The sequence below is a fragment of the Homalodisca vitripennis genome, chromosome 3, assembly GCF_021130785.1.
Source record: "Homalodisca vitripennis isolate AUS2020 chromosome 3, UT_GWSS_2.1, whole genome shotgun sequence".
In the NCBI taxonomy this organism is placed as follows: Eukaryota; Metazoa; Arthropoda; class Insecta; order Hemiptera; family Cicadellidae; genus Homalodisca; species Homalodisca vitripennis.
In genome coordinates, this window is record NC_060209.1 from 135,193,120 (window position 1) to 135,208,793 (window position 15,674).

Genomic DNA, 15,674 nt, shown 5'->3' on the forward strand with positions numbered 1-15,674 from the left:
ATTTTTAAATACTTACGTAATTTTATTTTAAGATTAGTATAGTTTACTAACAAATCATTAAAATACTATAAATTACGTTACTTCATACGGAAGACTCATGCGTTATATAGCAATTGTCACTCAATAAGAACGTCGTTACGAAACTTGTTTATGTTTTCTATTGTGATAGTTAATTGGATTGCCTGTCAATATGCAGTGCAGCTGTGTGTCATTTATAACAGTTAGGAATGCCTTATCACCCATCTTGAGGTTATCGCTTAGCATCTAATCTACCAACAGCGTTGGATGTAACAGTTTGCCTTGTATATATCAGCATGAAACGTGCACTTGTGTTAGCTTTTCTTGGTAAGTGGCATTATTTATTGAAATTAAGATAAATTTTCTAAAAAATTAAAGCGTGAAGTTTAGTTTACAATAAATTTTTAATTTTGCACACTCGTATATTATTTAAATATAATAGGATTACTAGCACCGTCTAACAACCTAAGGAAGGACATATGAACTTAGAATATAGAAGTCAGAAATATTCAAGAATATTTTTATATAACTAGACAATGTATATTACTCAGTCATAAAATACAGCATGTGTAAAATGTCTAAAAACATCTTAATATTTTTTTACAGTAGCAGAAAAACTAAAAAAAAAACTTCTTACAATTTTAGATGGCAATACTAACTACGTTTAATGCAACTATAATACACCCTGTTATGCGGGATGGCCTGTGTGGGTGTTATAGAAACCAGTCTAGTTAATATGATTATCAATTAAAATTTCTTTATTCTAGAACATATTACTGCATACCAAAGTTCATAAGGTTGGTATACTAGTTGTATACCAAACTCACATCAGCTCGTGAAATAATGTTTTCTATATAATTAAAACCCGTAAATAAAGCATACCAAAATTTCATATATAAATTATGTACTAGTAGTATAATATGAATTTATCATTACAACAAACTGCTTAAGAAATTAAGCAGTTTGAGTATCAAAAGTACTGAATCTCGTAAAATGTTTCATACTTGAGTTTAGTCTATTAACCAGCTTACACTGTGTCACGTTGTGTAAGCTTTACTTTGGAAATGTTAATGCATTTTTTCTTACTCCATTTTTTAAATGTTTAGTATCGTTATCTTTCAGAAATTTATTTTTATATACCTATATATATATATATATATAATATATATATATATATATTTACATATATTATATATATGTTTTTTGATATACATACATACATATATATATATATATATATATATATATATATATATATATATATATATATATAAAGGTTGTACCCAAATATTTTAAACGTATTGGACACAACATCAAAGCAAAATATTTCGAATTTTCTTCACTTCATTTAGTGTAGAGTACATATGCATGTGAAGGTTAATTTACGTGTAAACGAAGGTAGCTTTCGTACTTACTGATACAATTAAGTCTATGAAATATTTTACTATATAGGGTATAAAATAATCGACACTGGACCACCGTAAATTATTGCAAAAATGACTAACAAAACATATTTTTCTTTTTATTCATTCTCTTCAGAAAAGAAAACCTGTTTAAACCCATTAACCGCGGCATCGACATATCATACGTAGGAAACACCTTATAATTTGGCGGTGTCGATTGTTCCGACGCCCCATAGTTGGACAATACATAGCATACTACACAGTTGAAATATCCGAGTAACCATATAGCTGCATTCTAAATGATTTGATGTATCAAATACTGACAGTTTTATCTTTTACTTCCTCGTTGGTATTTAATCTTTAATGTCATTATGATCTGTCATCTGATGAATTTGTCAGATGCAATTTACACGTTTGGATAGTATTAATGTTTACTTCGTTTTGATATTATGCTTTGATGGATAAACAAATCAAAAAGCAGTGTACAATTTATATTTATTAGTGTAATAATATCAATATTGATATTTGGATGTTTCCAATGCAGCTTGTTTGTTTGTTACTTCTATTAATGTTGCTAATTGCACAAGATTTTGGTGATTTATGTTGACATTAGTTTATTGCAGGAAAATGTAATGATGTGCATGAGCTTTGTATAGAACTGTATTGCCATTCAACTAGTATACCTAAAACAATACAAAACATAATACGGAAAATTTTGAATATAAAACTGAATAGTGTAAATCAGGTTTAAAAATTTAGTACAAAAAGTATGAAAAATCGGTGAATAAAAACGTATTTTATTTTTACAAGTAAAATACGTATTATTTATTAACTCGATAGCAAAACAAACCAAAGCTATGCAAACCTTTGTAGCGGTTTCAGAATAACTAAAGTTTTTTCGAAAAGGTTTTGAAACATTTATCAATTTAAGGGAACGTTATAGCAAAATAGTTACGGCACTGAAGGTTTTATAGGCTGTCCATTCACAAAAACATAAACAATGTTATTAAATTAGTACCAAGATATGTTGTAGACTTGCTCTTTATTTATAATATACGACTTATTACATAAACAATAATGTAATAACCAGACAAGAAATATAGAAGGGATATACAGGGTGTTTGAAAAGTATGGGTACGGCTTAATATTAAAAAAAACCCTACGAGATAGCATCTATAAACTTTGCACAGTGTCATATCGCTATGTAAACTATTTTTTCTTGCTATTACCATGACATGCCAACCATGGGGGGATGGCCCACAGAGGAAAACATGGAAATCTTAAATTGAAGCATGGGTCGAGTGATACCTCATTTGAATGAGCTCACTTAGTAGTGTTGAATACCGCAAACCGCATTTCAAAAGGTTTATCCAGTCAGAAATGGCGGGTTGTTTTAGGTACACATTGTGAAGTACATTATGCGCTGCCATTTCTGACTATAACCAATAAATAAAACTAAAAAACTTCGGTATTTATTTTGTTTTATTTGTTGTGTTATAAATTTATGACATAATTTGCTAATTAAAAAAGTCAGTGAAAACACATTGGTTAGTAGAGTGAAACGCCGCCAACCGCATCAGAATATGACGATCCAGTCAGAAATGGCAGCGCATAATGTATTTCACAATATGTACCTAAAACAACCCGCCATTTCTGATTGGATAAACCTTTTGAGATGCGGTTTGCGGCATTCAACTCTACTAAGTGAGCTATTTCAAATGAGGTATCACTCGACCCATGCTTCAATTTAAGATTTCCATGTTTTCCTCTGTGGGCCGTCCCCCCATGGTTGGCATGTCATGGTAATAGCAAGAAAAAATAGTTTACATAGCCATATGACACTGTGCAAAGTTTATAGATGTTATCTCCTATGGTTTTTAAAATATTAAGCCGTACCCATACTTTTCAAACACCCTGTATGTTTGTATTGTAGGTTCTAATGTTATGACACGAAGGAGTTTCGTATTCATATATCCCTTCCAAGTAAATAATGTTCTAATTGGATAAATCACAGTGTAAGGTGTGTTGTCTTTACTGGATTTATATTATTGTTATCCGCAGTAATTCCTGTATTATAAATCTACTCCCTTTGCCGCAATTTATCCTGTAAATTGAAACTGATAATCCTACAAACTAATCCTGCACTATTTGATCCACATAACAAATCCATTTATAAGTTGAGAAAATAAAGTCAAGTATTCTGCAAGTATACATAAATATATTTATTTCGAAAACTTGCATAAATTTAAGTAACAATAGTAAAGAAATTATATTATTTGTTACGTAATTTATGGGACATTATACGATACTCTATGTAATTATTAAGATCCATTTGTGATCAGTTATTTAGATTAGTAAAAAATACTGACATTGTTCGGTATACATCAAAGTATTAAGTATATTCTGTATTTACATAGAATTTAAAAAGTCCTCATTGGTTCGAAATCTATTATTAAGATGATATTAATTTTGTACTAAACATATATCTTTACCTTCTTACAAGTTCAACATTTGTGCCTTCATATGTTCTTACTTTTATTATAGTTTAAAAAATTATTAATGAAAGGTAATAAAAATTAACATAATAAAATATACGTGAAACTCCTATTTTCAAAACCATTGTGGTTATCTGGTAACGAAAATGGCAAGATTCTATCACAAGCGTTACAATAGAAAATGTTAGTAAATTAAAAGTAGGAATATAATTTTTTTGGACTAAGATGGAATTACTTTATTCATTATGTGAAGGCACATTAGGGATTGCTATTTTACTCCTAAACAGTAACGTTAAAATGACCAAAACATATTATATATATAATATTTATTTAATGTGAAAGGTAAAACTGTTTCAAGCTGTATTCAAGCATGATCAAACAATTTGGTTTGATTGATGAAATAAATAAGCAATAATGTGGTTTGTTGAGTAATTACTGTAATAAGTACAATAACTAATTTTTGAATTTGTAGTCAGGGTACTTGAGTTTTGTTCAATACAATAAATAAAATTTGGAAATAAACTTCAGTAAATAAAATAACTTGGCTAAAATTTAAATGTTTAATAAATAGCCTACATGAGGTAAGGAAAACCAGCTCTGGATATTTATATAAGGTTTTCATATTATTGTTCAATGGAAACTATTCAGGTCTCCGCTCGGTAGAGAAACATTCTAAAAGGTAGCAACTCTTGGATGTATTGTTCAATATTGTAGTTGAGACATTCTGCACCCAATTTCGCTTTGTTGGTATGTCCGATTGTTGTATTTATCTCTGCTAATTTGAATTTATTGTACGCTAGTGGTAAAATCGGCAGAAATATGTTATGCCCATACATTTTTATAAACATTAATGTTCTAATAATAAAATAGAGATTATATATAATTCTCCCACAACCCATAATCCTTCTAAAGCTCCCTTCAACGATGGCTGTCACTATTGTCTTTAAATCCATCTACCACAGTATTATGTATATATTAATGTATCAATATTAATATATAAGATTCTGATGTCCCATTTATAGGACTAGTGCATCCATACGTTTTTAAAATTATTTCATAATAAAATTACAGTAACTGCAAAATAATTATTGTTTCTGTATAAGTATGTTTAGTTATTGTTTACTGTTGTACCCGATAGAAGTACTCTACACTACGTGTCGTGTAAAAGGATTAGCTGAGGTTATATGTAACATGTCCAGTCTATACCTTGTTTCATTCTGTAGATGTTCTGCTGATAGACGTGAAACATGGAACAAAACATTTTTATTCACATCGCTATGTAAAAATGAAATAGTAAAAAGAATTTAAAGTGTTTAAAATTAATATATTTCGAGAATATTACGGATAAATAGGGACCATGAGTTACTGTGTCACTTTTAATGACTTTAGTACGTTTGTTTTAGCTATTTTCTCCTTGTTAAGTCCTTTAAGACTACTGGTAAATGGTTCGCTAACGCTCAGTTCGCAAATTCCTTTGAGTTACACGTTCTATAAGAGAAGGTTCCTACATAAAATGTATGTTTCATTCATAATTTCAAGTGTTCTTTCTCTAATCATCAGAGTGCGATGAGAAAGACCGAAACGAAATTTTTTAGCTCTTTAAGTGACAGGCTTTGCTAACTCTCAGGCAATTACCACATGCACATATTTATTGGAGGTTTTGATTTATTGAGTGTCGGCATAAGTAAAATGATAGCGAATCTTATAATTACAGAAACTAGTCAAAATAAAACCAGTTTTTGTTGTTTACCTGAAAAGATATTTATGTGATATTTTGTACTGTATCAATGTCATAGACTAATGAACAAAAGCAACGTTTTACGTCTATTAACCTCAGTCACGGAACGGTCTAGCACCAACAGATGTGGAGCCAATCACGGAGTTGTAAGCTATGTCATTTATAAGAGGTGAGCTAATGCAAGCCATTAGCAGTTTATCATTATAATGGTTGCCACCGATTGCCACAGTAAACCGTTCTGGTCGGTATTACACGGTTTATGTAGAAACATCCCAGACTGAATTGATATGATCCAGGAGAAAACTTTACTCTAAAATGTGTTATCACTTTATATTTGTTATCAAACTCTAATTTAGTAAACTTATTTTAACAAATGTATTTTGTTTATATCTGTTTTTATCATGTTGTAAATACATGTCTTTTTTCAATGAAACACTCACATAAAATGTTATGTACGTAGTAGCTAACTTTTTTCATTCCCATTTCATAAAAAATAACGAAGGCTAATATCTTTTTATTTCAGTATCTTAATTTTTTATATGGTAGTAAATGATTGGGCATGTATTCCATGGTATTGCTTAGAGATTTAGTTATTAACCCGGTAAATCCATATGGAAATGGATTACGGAACTGTTTGCTGTTATTGTTGTTTACGTAAGTGAGTTTGGTTTATCTCTATTTATTTATATATAAATAGTTTATGCTTGATTATACGAATGCACTTGAATACTTAATACACAAACGTAACACAAATATCTTTTTAGAATTAGTTCATCAATTTAAACACAGAAAATACTGTCATACCAGTTAGTTTTTTAATGTTATGATTCTAATCATATGAATTTCATTAAAGTAGGGAATAAATATAGAACATATCCTGTATTAATTATAGGTTAATACTGAATTTTTAATAAATAAAATTATGTTAAGCCGGAGCCTACCAGATTCCAGGAAGTCCTAGAGGGCAAGAGTTGCCAGAGGCTAGGGCCTGCTACAAAAGATTATATTTGTTAATGGTCCGTCCATACTACATTTTGTACTTAAAAAATTTAAATTTACATTTCTTAAAGCATTTTTTTATAATTGTAGTATGCTAATTGTTTTAACAGTTATACTGTACAAGAAGATTACAATTGTATTACGAGTATAATTAGCTAACCATCACAGATGTATTTGGAAGTGGCCTAATTTAACCACCATGAGGGAAATTCGTAATCTAACCACAAATAATATCAGTGAACCTGCGAAGTAGACGTATTTCAGAAATAACTGTTTCTAATGCTTGTTCTCAGTTAGGATTCCAATATTTTGTTTTATTTCGTGCAAATCATGCGATTTGATCTTGCAATTCATGAGTTTTCATTATTAATTGAAAAAGTCATTTTTTGCTTAGCTTATACTAAGTTATACAGTCTTTAACGTTTAAAGTATATTTATGAGCTTTCTGTGAAAGAAACAATGAGTTTTCGAAAATTTTCCAATAAACGTAATAAAAAGTGGCATTGTAAGGAGTCATATGTTGTCAGTCTTTGGTTATTTCGCGAAGGCCTATATTGTGTTCTTTAGTATTTAATAACTAATTTAATTTGGTTTGATGAAAAAATGAACACAGCAGGTTTGAAATTATTCCTGACATAGCCTATGTGTGTCACAAGGTTGTGTGTTAGGTTAGTTATCAACGGAATAGTAGAAACCAGATTAGAGTTTCGGAAACGTATTGACTATTTTTTATAACTGAATATATAGTGCTCGGTAAAATCATGGAACCTTAACAATAATTTGAATGTCAAAACGGTCCTTAAACGGTATCGATTTGTGAATACTGCCTTGGCTGTTAACTTATTGAATATGTTTGCTGTATGTAACCGTATAAAATAGGACCAGCAAAGCTAAAATCGTTAGATAGGTTTAGAACTACTAATTAATCAAAGGATAAATTAGCCTTAAATACATGAATCATGAATATTTTATTAAGTTTATGTAAGTTTCCTGCCGATTTTAAGTTTAAATGTCTTATTACAATTTCAAAACCAGCTGTTTCCTTGCATAAACCTAGGTCAAATATTTTTTTTTAGATTTATTATAATTTACTTATTAAACCCATGAATTTCAGTTTGTTTACTTCCATAAGTGCTTACGAAAAGTTTCAGGTTAAGATTACTTCTTATTCATTTAGAAAAAACTCAAAAATTTTAAGTAACAACTATAAAATTATATACAAAAATAAAATTAAACACACTCTTGTCAAAAAGTAACACTACAACTGATGTAAGACACAAGGTACTTTAATACTACATATAGCTTTTGAACTGCACAGATTGTTGAAATACTTTCGCAAGATCTGTAGTCCTTTCACCCATCCTCTACAAGATGTGACCAGAAAGTTAATTCCCACTTTTCAACATAGGAAGTAATACTGGTATTAATATAAGCTAGTTAAGGCATTAAATACAAATTTAACCTTTTTTAAGAACACGGCATTACCAGGTGTAGTCGCAGTATCACAATGCAAGAGACCGCCTTGGTACAAGCCTTGCTGGATCTACCTGTGCGGCTTGGACTTGACTGACCCAGTGTGTGCCTGGGACCCTCACCGTGGTGCCAGACTCTTCCGTAACGACTGTGAGATGGACCGTCACAACTTTTGCTACAATCGGAGTAAGATATTTTATCCGTTTTTATGTTCATGGAGCTAATTTAATTAGTCGTTTCTTAAAGGAAATTAAGTAGGTTTAACTCATAATACCTTTGGTTCATTATTAGGCGAGCCGGTAGCCTCACTGTCTAAGGTACATTTGAAGCGATTTAGATATAGCGAAAGTTCAAATTCTGTTTGGGACCTTTGCAAATTTTACCAGTCCCGGCATTACTGTAATGTACCACTTTCTGTAACTTCCTCCGCTCATTCTGCTTGAAAAAATTGGCATACAGGTTAAAAGCCTATGAGGAAGGCGAGAATAAAGCCAAAATAGGAATTACTCGATCTCGTAATGTTTTAAGAAAGAAGGTTATTTTTAAGTTATATAATAAAGGAAGATTATTATGAATATTTTATTTAATATATTTTGCCCTCTTACTTTATTATTCTCACATACTGCAATACATGTATATGAAAAGCTGTAGTACAATAACATATGTGTCTGTACTTCTATCAACTATCGGATCGTATGTTGAGTGTGGAACTGGATATGTGGAAAGAAGCAAATATGTGAATCAGAGTTAGCATTTTTGACTATTTAGCTTATATAGCAGTATCAGACGTACATCCTTATTTCACATAAACATTGGATTTGTATTTTTAATCATGAAAATGTACGCCTTAATCATGCATTTTGAAAGCATAATGATTATGGACGTTTACCATCATCATATGATAAAAAATTTATAACACAGCGTTTAAAGGATTTAAATCTATCTCCATTGTCAGGGAGAAAATTAGAACGTAAGGCAATGGTGAGCCACTTAACATAGAAAACAAGGATAATTTAGAAAAAAAGAGATTACACATACTCGAAAACTGATTGGTGTCCGTACAGGAGAGAATTATCCCAGACATGGTCACTCTATAGGATTCAAGTTACGAACACTAGAAGTCTTGAGCCCAAAAACAGGTCACACCGGGCGAAAGTGACCCATTAACTAGGTAAGTAATGTCCGCACTACGATGCAATGGGATCACAGCGTTTCATCTACAATAAAGTGACATTAAGGCGATGCTCGAGAGAGGGAGGGTAAAGCCAGCCCCCAAAAAAATATGTTCTTGTCATAGGCCTTAATGTAATTTTTTATGAACACAAGAAAACAGGTTAAAGTAGGCACACGGACTAAAATCTACAATTTTATCGAACTATAAAAATCTTTAAGATAAATACTTCATGCTTTTTGTAACACAGCAAAGGCTTTTTACTAAAAATTGTAAACATTTAAAAATTAACGTACATTTCAATCTCTTGTGTGCAGGGAGTTTTAAGGAGCAATTGAAGAATAGGCAGAAAATATAACATTAGTACTACTTTTTGAACAAAGAAAACCATTCCTAGACAAAATCTAATAAAAACTAAACTAAAACAAAAAATAGCAAACTCGACTTAAATATGTGTCTAATAAATAAAATTATACTTTAATAGCGAATAGATAGGGGAGACAACAAGGACACGAAATGTTAAAATTGAACAACTAAAGAAAAGAAAATTGTAGAACTGGTAGAAAAGTCTAAATTGTTTAACTTTTAGACTGGTGTTGAAATCATCACATCAAATCTCATGAAGAGAACGCAATACACCGTGAGGATAGTTTAGTTTAAAACAAATTTATTGGCGCTTCATGCATAACATTAGCAGACTACCGCTAATATGAGGTTACGCCACTGAGGCACCGATATTTAAAAAAATAAAACCAACTAAGTAGTAAACATACTTGTAAAGATTTTAACAATTAAACATTTCAACAAAAGAAATTCATACACAAGCCATGATATTGAGGTCTATGACCAAAACGTTTGATCGTAAGCGGATGCCTTTATCCTTCCTGTCTCGACCATCATCTTTCTGTTTCATTGTTTTCTTTGACACTCCATGATGCTCCAGGAAGTGTCGGCATTGCTTTTCTTGTTAGAGTCTCAATTTTGCCTCCTCTGCTATGATGTGTATTTGTGCTCTTAACAATCTTGTTCGTGACAATTCCTGGATTTATATTTTCCTGAATGGGCTCAATGTAGTTTTAAGGTATGTGTAATAAATTGCATAAGAACGTGAAATTTTAAACTCTAATGCCAAATATTAATATTTTTTCATACAAAATGGAAAATACTCTTACGGACACAGAAAGTGTATATAATTAATTTATAATTATATTAATGTACTTTAATTTTTCATATGATTTTTTCGTATTTAAAATTTTTGTCAAAGGCTACAACTATATCTAAAGACACGTTTACTGTTTAAGTAGAATAAATATAAGAAATAATATGAGAAAATTGCATAGATTTACATTAAAATAACTACACAATTATTCAATATTTTCTTAACGAATTCCTTTAAATTTTAATTCTGTACGTGGACTTAAATTACTGATATTCTAATTCAAATAAAGCAACGGTACAGTCTAGCTAGAGTGATAGCCCTCTAGTTAGTTGTTAGTTGGAACTCATACAACTGATTACAAATAAATCTGTAATACAAGTTGGAATCAAACGTTTCTTGATGTTTTTTGTGTAAGCCAATATGCTTTTATAATATTTAGAAATATACAAAAATAATTCCTAACAATCAAGTAAATTTCAACCAACAAAATGTGTACACAGGCCATGAAATTTATGGTTAGAACCAAAATGTAGAGCCGGAGACGGCTGTCGTTACCCTTCCACTTTTCGATAATCACTTTCTAGTATTTTTAGTTATCCACTATCGCATTTACTGGTCTTACGTGGGTTTGTGCTCTGACTTATGTACAGGAAGATAGCTTGGATTTATTTTCTCCTGTCAGGACTTCAAACTTAGTGACAAGGCATTGTAGCATGTTGTAGGTTTTGAGAAATTGTATGCGTTAAATTGCTTATACTGGATGAAGAGGCTAGATGTCAATACTCTAAACGCAGTATTATACATTTTGTAATATATAACGATGACACACGTCCAAAATTGTATTCTCTTTTCAAACCTTCCTTGGTCAATAACAAATTTCAACCATAGAAAGTATGTAACTTAAGTTTAATTGTATCAATTAAACTTGGCTATTTACTGGTCTAATAAATTGATGGACTAATGTCGTTATTGTTTTACACTATTAATAATTATAACAAGCATAGCTTTTGCATTTTAAAATTCTCCAAATTTATACTAAAAAGTAAAAGTTAAGGAATTACCTGTACTAAAAGTTACAATTATTGTCCAGAGCAAAAAACTATCAAACAGTAAATATGTAAATAAAAACAAAATTAATATAAAATAGTTTTTATATCTTTGCGAATATTCATTTTATTATCTATTATTGTTATCATATTGATAATAATTAGTAATAGTTGAAAGGATAACAGGATTTCGGACATTTGCCAACGCCATAGCTTATAAAAAGTGTAACACAACGTTTTGAGGATTACAATCTATCCTTTTCTTCAGGTGGGGGACGTACTAACATACAAAATTAACGAATATAAAGAAGTAAAGAACTTGTGTTAAAACCTAAAACGATGGCAAATGTCCAAATTGTGTAATTCTTTCCAACCTTCCATCGTCAATAACAAACTTGAAAAAAATTATAGTATTAGTTGTTTTACAAAATGATGAATACATACACTTTAAAAAGGTAATAGAAGATATATAAATTTTAAACTATTCTTTGATCCACTAAGTGTATTTTTATCAAACTTAAGTATATATCTTATATTTATGTTGATTTTTCAGATTACAGTGTGTTGGCGTTGCAAGTAAATTCAAAATACACAAAAAAGTACTGTTGGGGGATACATTTTCAAAATATGAAGTATATTTATAACAAAGTAAATAAAAGTAGGAAATTAAGAAATTTTGTATTAAATTATTAAAACGGGTGTGATGTATTTATACAGCTGTATAAACCTAACTTCTTACATAGAATTCATATAAGTTTTACTTAAGTGAAGATAACACCACGAATATTCCTAATTGGATTAATGTAAATGTCGATAATAAAATAAACCCATTAAATTCTTTAACAAAAGTCACTATTGGCTCTTTTTGGTTTCTTTTATTTTTGCGTTCGCGTTATTTCGTTAATCCTGTGTCAGAGAAAAAACATACAGGAATATTAAATATTTTTCCTTGTATATTCTTTAGGCGTTTTTTCTCTCCTAAATGTTTTTTTCTTGTACTGTGATAACTTAAAATCCTTAAAATTGGTATTTTTCTAAATGTACGCAAGCAGGATTGAAACACAAAAAGTATAAAAATGGGTTTGAAAGATTCTCGAGTCTAGTTGACCTGACACTGGATACCTCACTATGATAGTTTTACTATCTCTAAAATGTTAATACTAAAGTTAAAATCCCTTTTTTATAATATTTGATTTAAATAACATGAAATTCTTGTTATTTTTACATTATATTATTTTTATTAGCTTTCTAAAAGAATTTCCTCTAGGATACATGTGCTGGCACAAGCATAGCTTTAATATAATTTATATTTAAAAGTAAAAACATTTAGGCCACTGGAACTTTTTTAAGTAGTATTTGGGTCTTTTTCGTTTAAGGGCCAGCACAAAAGACCCTAGCTTGCCTATTCAAAACTCAGATCACGCGATGCTTACCCGCTGCGCAGCGCTTTGCGCTGCTTGCTCTTTTAGAAAAAATTAACTTGAGCTTGCAAAGTCCAAGCCCAGATAAACTCACCACGCTTTATTGACACACACAAAACTCAGACAGAACTAACGCAGGTTTCATTACAGGCAAAAGATAAGCGGCGCGCGTTTACCACTGATAAGATAAGACGAGTTTATACTAGAAGTAGTACCTGGACTACTGCCCTACGAACTAATAACACCAAAACAACCGTTAAATGCACTGTCAGTCAGGTATAGTATGTTTGTAAGGTGCTGGCCCTTAAACGAAAAAGACCCTAGTATTTTTTTAAACAAATATTGTCATTTTTTTGTTTTCATTTGTGTCGGCTCAATGCAGAGAATTCAAAAAAGATTGGCACACAATCTTGATTTTACACCCATTGTCACACGATCTTAATTTTATCATTTAAACACAAAAAGACTCATAATAAAGCACGATTTCATATTTCGCAAGTAATATGAGTATATTAAAAATATACCAATGGTTTAACTGTAAAGACAACTAAATGGCATGTATTAGAATAGTATAGTTTCTTCTTTTTTCTATAATATCTACTAAAATAAAAACTCTAACTTTAGATATTAAATATGTATGATAAAATACAACTATATTATAAAATATTATCTAATACGCTAATTATTGCAGCATCGTGTAATAAGTTTATATGAAAATAAATCTAAGAACCATTTCAAATTAAAATTACAATAATCCAAGACAAATAATTAAAGTAGTCTGGGCTCTACATGTCTTTTGTTCTAAGAATCACATATCAGTCAACAAAAACTAGGGTTATAAAAAGAAAGAGCCAAAAGTGCTACTTACATTATAACTTCACCAGATAAAATAAGACATTCGTTGATTTAGACTATTTTATTATGGTTTTAGGTTAAACAAAAATGCAATATAAAATAGTGTTCATTGAGATATATCTACGTATACCACTGTAACCTATATTAAGAGTTGAATAATATGGTACTCCTAAATTTATTTGGTTATAAGGCAGCTTCTCACTTACCGAATTAGTATTGTTGCCTACGTGTTGCTACAATAAACTATATTGATAATTTTAGGAATTAAAATCTGATTACCACGACATATTTATGTTAAAATACAAATAAATACTCCGAAAGTAATCTCTGAATTTGTCTTCAAATATTGAAGCAATCCTGAAAAGTAACTAGTTATTTATGGATTATACAGTTTAATGTTCTGTTTCCGTTGTAAATATCTTTCATGTCATTTTAATTGTCATTTTGCTGTACGAATAATACGATTTTGAGTTGATAATCAGTTCTTGATACTTTTTTTGGAAAATGGTTTACCGTTTCAAATATACAATAAAAGGGTGTTTCAGATTATGCTATCGTGGAAGCAGACAACAACTTGGAGGAAGACATCAAGTTGTGCGCCAAGCTGAAGGGTATGGTGCAGACAGCCGACAAGAGGCCCTCTGTGGTGAAGGATGGAAACGTCATGGTCCACTTCTTGTTAGAGAAACATAATTCTGATAAGAAGGATAAACCTTCCTGGTCTCTAAGTCAAGAACATAGCAAGCAGTTAAGGTATCAGACTCAAGAAAGGCACCGCAATCATCATGGAGAGAGAATAGACAGGATCAATAATCAATTCAGCGATACCTTCTTGAACTCAGAGAGCTCATATGAGTCATAATGTTATCTGGTAATAATTACACTCTATAGAAATGTAACAATGGACGAATACTATCTCATACTATTTATGATATAATATTATATATTTAATATATGATTTTCCCAGCTGGTTCTAACGTTCATCATATAAGTGTAACAATACGAATACTGTTTTATTACTTAAACTACAATAAGATAGTGGGCAGTATAGACGTATTACAACAGTTTTTTTAGGTTCGTTATTCTTGAAGAGATTACAAATATTTGCCTAAGTGAAGAAGTTTTACGTGAATAATAATATCTTGTTTAAAACATTTTATCCATTCTATTATTCTAACCGAAGATGTACTTTTAAAAGTAAAATTCTAGTAATCACAATTACTATATATCTGCCACGGTTTAATTGACATGCTCAATAGTGTTAAAGCTAAGTATAATTTATATATTTGTATTATTAAGTTACATTTTTACGTGTCATAATATTTTAAATATTAGAACCTAATACTTCTATTAATTATTTATCTAAAAAAATTCTAATTAATAATTGTTTTATAATGATGTACACAAAATATACTTCTTTAATTCCCTAAACGAAATGTATGTCAAAATTCTTAAATACCTTGCCCATCGGTTTGCACAAATGTTATGAAATAGAATTTTCGCCCATTGAAAAAAGCGCGCGCTCCTCAGCCCGCTTAAATGTGACAGTTGGTATGAAAAAAAAACGCCTGCCGCCGATCACCCAGCAAACCACGCATAGCTCTGTAGCAACGCTACGTAGAATGGCTATAGGGTGCCTGTGGTGCCTATGCTCACCTCGGTGTTCCTGTGGTCTCTCATACAAAGAGGCCCGGGTTCGGATACCAGCCGCCGGAGACAACTTTTTGTTTACAACGCTGGGCCAATGTCGCCATGACACCATCCACCATCCTCAAAAGTCTCATGTTAGCGCTCAAGGTACGCCCGTTCTACTACCTCTCTATAGTAGCATTCCAAGAACATTAAATACTAAATAAATTATTGGAATCCTATTACACTTGGTTAAGTACTTCTTTG

At 30.7% G+C, this 15,674-nt stretch overlaps 1 protein-coding gene across 1 annotated transcript; it reads left to right on the top strand.

Moving 5' to 3' along the window:
* Positions 1 to 188: 188 nt before the first annotated feature.
* LOC124357549 lies at positions 189 to 15,214 on the top strand. The gene is made up of 3 exons (XM_046809455.1): positions 189 to 345; positions 8,142 to 8,312; positions 14,324 to 15,214. The coding sequence occupies exons 1-3, from the start codon at positions 315 to 317 to the stop codon at positions 14,638 to 14,640; spliced, it is 519 nt and encodes a 172-aa protein (XP_046665411.1). The 5' UTR covers positions 189 to 314; the 3' UTR covers positions 14,641 to 15,214.
* The last annotated feature ends 460 nt before the right edge of the window (positions 15,215 to 15,674 follow it).

What these genes read in the sequence shown, in the direction of transcription:
- LOC124357549 (XM_046809455.1), top strand. Translation starts at nt 315, where the DNA reads ATGAAACGTGCACTTGTGTTAGCTTTTCTTG. An exon ending in ACTTGTGTTAGCTTTTCTTG is followed by an intron (nt 346 to 8,141) that starts GTAAGTGGCATT and finishes CGGCATTACCAG; the next exon opens with GTGTAGTCGCAGTATCACAA. An exon ending in CAACTTTTGCTACAATCGGA is followed by an intron (nt 8,313 to 14,323) that starts GTAAGATATTTT and finishes AGGGTGTTTCAG; the next exon opens with ATTATGCTATCGTGGAAGCA.